The 5527-nt window shown below is 43.6% G+C and overlaps 1 protein-coding gene across 10 annotated transcripts in view; it reads right to left on the bottom strand.

Annotated features, from left to right (window-relative positions):
- Nucleotides 1-728: 728 nt before the first annotated feature.
- Sulf1 (sulfatase 1) overlaps nucleotides 729-5527 on the bottom strand; it is a 168234-nt gene continuing 163435 nt past the window's right edge. For all 10 annotated transcript variants that reach the window (XM_031366875.1, XM_031366874.1, XM_031366872.1 and 7 more), the window contains one exon: nucleotides 729-3115. In XM_031366875.1, coding sequence (XP_031222735.1) covers nucleotides 3085-3115 — 31 coding nt within the window. In that variant the 3' untranslated portion in view covers nucleotides 729-3084. The remainder of the gene's footprint in view (nucleotides 3116-5527) is intronic.

Raw genomic sequence — 5527 nt, 5'->3', positions numbered from 1 at the left:
CAAGATAGAGTGAGGAGCACTGAAGCCTGGAAGGTCACTGAGGAAAAGTGGAGGCAGAGGGGGATCTGGCCAGGGCATGCACATGTGGAGCCACACACGGACTCCCTGTCATATACACAAATTACTTGCGCTGTTTACAAAGGAAGCATGGACCAAAGATGCAGTTCTGAACACAATGCCCTCAAAACTTGTTTGCTGTTGATGATCTGTGTGAATCCCTCAATGACCAATGGGAGAGTCTTTGAATCGTTTGCTATTTCCTCCTTCCTTTCTTTTAACCTCCAATCTAGACCTTTCACACACTCTTAATTTCTTATCTGAAGGCCATCTCAAGGGATTTTTCACAAAGGGATTTGTCACTACCAAATATGTGAGGTCTTGGTTGGGGTTGGGCTTGCCTCAAAGCTCACAGTTGCCTCTAAACTCAAAGCACTGTTCATGAGTGTAGCTTTTTGATTTTTTCACTATGGTGAAGATGGAACTTTGGGCCCCTTGCAGCTTTCCTGGGCTGTGTACTGAGATGTTCTGCTTTCTCTTCCTCTGGGACTGCAATGAGACAAATTCAGAAATGTACTAGCTAGGGAGTGGCCTGCAATACGTGCATTCTGGGGGCAGCTTGACAAGCGTGCACACCACTTAGTCTTGTAAGGTTAGAATTAGACTTCAGCTAACTTGGAAGTAATGTGTGACCCCCAACCTGGCTTAAGTTATTTCTCTGAAGCGGGTAACAAGTTTCAACACCTTTTATTTCCAGAAATGTTGCTTCTAGACTTTCCTGAAGCCAGAATTGTTTTATAAAAAGTATTACAGAATATTACATAGGATTAAAAAAGAGCACAGTATGCTTCCTAATATCTTAATCTCTTTACAAAGCACATCAGTCAGGACCATAAATATGTTTACTCTGTCATTCAGCAGGTGACATCTGCATCTGATGAATGGCTAGTTAGGCTTAACATATGTATATGTACAGACTCTATGGTAACTTCAAATCAGCAAAGACTCAACTATACCACATTAAGTTTCCTTGAAAAGTGTTTAGTTTAAACACTTAAAGAAAAATATAACTTATCTACATGTTTGAATTATCTAGAAGGAAAAACAAAGCCACCGTCAAGCTAAACAACAACAGCAAGACCTTGTGAGGTTGAAGAAGACACTGAAAAGTCTCAATGAGGTAATCCTTCGACTGGTCTCTAAAAGGCCAACAGAAACAGGGTGAGCTCAAGAATACAGATTTTCAAAAGTAGTTTTGAACTGTCTTTTAGAAAACCAGAGCTTGGTGAGAGTTTTAAAAATGTTCACGTAACACAATGTTTATGAAGCTAGCCTCTGTTCTGGTGCACGTAGACTTTACTTAGAGTGCACCAGATTTTAGTTTATCAACATTGTCTTAGAGAAAGATAAAACTACATGTATTTTTCCAATGCTTAAGCTCATTCATGAAACCAAGAAAAAAAAGAGGAAGGTTGAAATAAAACAGCCTTTGTCCTGTCCCTTCTTTCAAGAGGGCCACTGAGCGTTAGCAGTGTGGACGGCTATCTATCTAGTGAGCACAGAGAGAGGGCCACTGAGCGTTAGCAGTGTGAATGGCTACCTAGTGAGCACAGAGAGAGCAGGTCATTCTTGTTTTATTTATTGCTTATTCCCTCAGGACCTATTTTTTGTCACCAAAATTGTGAGCCATACCTTTCTGCTAATTAAGTTTAGCACGTCAAGGTAAAATACATGCAATGCTTTCTGGGGAAAGCATAGGTTAAACAATATGTGACCCATACTGTGTGTCCTTGCCGGGGTCTATTCCTTTGTCTTTCCTAGGACAAAGTGTGTGACTCTGATAGGCCTGTTTAAAAGAAAAATAATAACACTACCAACAAAGCAGGCACAGTATTCCAAACTCAAAGTGCAAAATCATTGAACCAAAGATGATGATGTTGAAAAGTTGCAGTGGTTAGAAACAAGTTCAAACTTCATTCTGTCGGCAGGGAAGATACGTTGACAGAGTCACCAAGGGCATCAAGCTTTTAAAACTTACAAAGGCACAATTCTAGCCATCTTGACTGGATAGACTTTATATACTTATGTCCTTACAATATTCAAAAGATAATACTGTTTTAGTACCAAAAACAAAGCCTCAAAACAGAAAATGTGCCCTCAACTCTCCCTTCTTGGTAAAATAGCGAATTATAATGAGTCTGTGTGTGAGCATCGCCCGCACATGTGCACATGAATTTCTACTGTGCAAGTGTATCCAGGGGAGCTCAGCATGTTGGGAGTCATGACTGCCACCACTAGTTTACTAATCAAAACATGGAAAGAAATATCATGTTAGGCAACATTTAATCTAAGCAGAGGTGACTGGAGAGGGCGTACTGCCTTCAGGATTTGTGGAATGGTACCCACTCCATTGTACCACTCCCCTCCATCTTGGTCAACATTCTCTGCGTGTGGCTGGAGTGAAGAGGCTGCTCCACTGCAGGACACATCGAACACCCGATGAACCGGAGTGCTGGCTCCACATCCTGGGAATGTTTTTGTTGGTGCGGACTGATGGCCTGCTGCCCAAGCTGAGACTGGAGCAGCAGCTCTGTCATACCGTTGCCACTGACATCACCTTCAGGATGGCGAGTCTCCTCCCAACCTAGCTGCTTCTCAGTTTTTCTCCAGTGTTCAGAATTCAAATGATTCACTTCTGGAATGTCATTATTCCATTCAAGTTTTCTCTCCGGAATTAATGTTGGTCTGTTCGGATGCAGGGTTTGGAGGTTGGCTGGCAAGGTCAAAGGAGGTGTTTCCCCAATCACATGACTTGGGTCTTCACCTGACTCTGCAGAAGTCATCTCTGCTGGTACCAAGAGCTCAGCAGAGGTGACCGGGAAGCCACTTTGTGCGGTTGGAGTCCAGTTTGCTTTGCTTGAATCAGGGTGAGTGTTCAGCAGTGCAAAAGCTCTGGGGGCAGCCGTCAGGTAATTAGTCCAGTCCTCCAGACTCAGTCTAGGGTAAGATCTGTACTCATCGATATCCTTCACACTGGATAACTCCTCTAGGCCTTGCCAGTTGGTGTCTGAAGAGACACTGGACCGACTAACCTTCCCATCCCTCCCATAGTCGTCCTCTGTGAGAATAGAAACCAAGGGACCTCGTTAGTGCAACGAAACAGTTTTGACTCAGTTGGATGAGTCATGTAACTATTCTATAAATTGATTTGAAATGTAGTAATGGAAAGTATTCTCTCCTAGTATTTGACTGTTAAGTGATCTTTGCATGTGAAAGTGACAAAAGAACAATGAAAATCAGAAAAAGGCGAGACTCGGGCTGTAGATCAGTTGGTGAAGTGTTGCACAGCATGCACAAAAGCCTGGGTTTGATGCCTAGAGCACATAAAGCCAGCTATTACACCTGCTATACACTCAGTGGGGTGAGGCAGGAGAGTGAGTAACTCAAGTCTACCTTTGACTACACAGACCATAGTGTGCTATGGAGATGGGAATGGCCTCGTGCAGGGACAGCTTGCTCACTGGGCTTGCTCAACTGCTCAGTGTGAGGACAGTCCTAGGACAAAGCCATTTATAAGCATCAGGTTCCAGGTATCAAGTAGATTGTATGATATTTTAATTTGATAGGCAAATTTTCAGTGAAGTACCTTTATTTCGTATTTCTTGGTACTCAGTACAAAACCAAATCTTAAGTGCTGCAAGTGAGGTGCTTAGAAAGAATGCTTCTTTATATGCACACTCCTGCATGAGTGTGCGCTAGCTACCAGGATCCTGCATGGATGTGTGCTTCCAGGAAGCCTTTGTGTGAGAAGGTTTCACATGTGCACAGAGCATACCCACTTTCTTTCTGACAGTACAAAACTGGGCTCAGATGAAATTTAGAAAAGGGGACCCTAGATTAGTGAGATGAATTTCTCATAAAGCTACTCAGCAAATCGGTAAGACTACACAAAAGCCACACCTTAGATGAAACCATAAGAGAGATGTCTGTGATCTTCAGGTCACCTGTAAGCTAGAAAAAATATCAGATTCCAGACCCCGGCAAAGTTGTGAACCACACTTTGGTACCAGCCTTGGGGAAAATGTAGGGAAGAGAAGTGGAGACAAAGGTAAGGTTGACTTGAAGTGGCCTGGGAGGAAATGTCACCCTGTGCATGAGACACGGTCCAGGGTCCCGCTGAGTCATGGCCCTAACAGCACGGGAGGGTACTGGAGGGATTCGAGCTGGCAGTCACTGTAAAGATACTCCAGGGAGAAAGGAAACAAGAAATGGAGAAGGATATTGCCAGGAGATGGGTGCAAGAGGAAGAGGGAAGTAAAGGAAGATATTTCAGGTCGATGGGAGGGCCCATGACTTCCCAACCCTAGACCTTAGTGACTATATTATATTGGGTTACACTAACAAGAAAGACATCCCCAACCCAGAAATCTTGTAAAATCTCCAAATTAATAAGATAAAAGCAAATTACTTCTACACAAAATTATTCTAAAAGAAAATATGAAACAAGAACTTTAAAAAAGTATCCTATCCCCCCCCCAAAAAAAAAATCACGAACTGAACAAACCCACAGAGTAGCCGTGCTGGGTGAGTAGGCATTGAGGGCATGAAAGCATCTGCAGTAAGAAAGTCAAGTTGGTAGCAAGAATCCCACAGCTAGCCAAGCTCTCCTTCAGGTCCCAAGGCTGTAGGAAAACAGTTTGAAACCATGGGAAAACAATGACAACTATTTGAAAGGAATGAAACCCTTGCCAAGTGTCAGAGAAGGGGAGGGGAGCAATTATGAAGAAGACTGCACAGAAGTCAGAATAAGCAAGAGTGCTTACTGGAGCATCTTTGGAGCAGCTAAGAGACCCTAAGGACGAGCTATATGCATGACAGCAGTGGACAGGTTGCATTAATGTGGAGGTGGTCCAAGTCTATTGTACTATTCTTAGACCTTTTCAGTCATGTAAAGGTGACAAAAGCTGTCCTGCAGCACAACCAGAGAATGCAGATGGTCCCAAGGAACATGTCCCAAGGGCAAGAAGGTCTTGTGCACAGCTGGCAGGTGGACGATACAGGGATCAAGGTGTCTCATGGGTCTGGACAGAAATAGACCCTCAAGACTGAGCTTCTTAGTCTTACAGGTACATGAAATGTTCAAAATATCAAAGGTTTGGGGCTGGAGAGATGGCTCAGCCGTTAAGAGCAGTGACTGCTCTGTCAAAGGTCATGAGTTGAAATCCCAGCAACCACATGGTGGTTCACAACCATCTGTAATGAGATCTGACGCCCTCTTCTGGTGTGTCTAAAGTCAGCTACAGTGTACTTATGTATAATAATAAATGAATCTTTTTTTAAAAAAAAAATCAAAGGTTTGAAACAGAAAGCACTCTACTGTTGAGTTATATAATCTCACAGCCAGGGAAAATTTCCTGCTTCTTAGGACAAGCAGTCCCTCACCTCACCTCACCCCTACCCCACCCCACCTCACCTCACCCCACCCCACCTCACCCCTACCCCACCTCACCCTCACCCCACTTCACCCCTA

The sequence above is a fragment of the Mastomys coucha genome, unplaced genomic scaffold (assembly GCF_008632895.1).
Source record: "Mastomys coucha isolate ucsf_1 unplaced genomic scaffold, UCSF_Mcou_1 pScaffold14, whole genome shotgun sequence".
NCBI lineage: Eukaryota > Metazoa > Chordata > Mammalia > Rodentia > Muridae > Mastomys > Mastomys coucha.
This window is presented reverse-complemented; position numbering and strand designations above follow the sequence as displayed.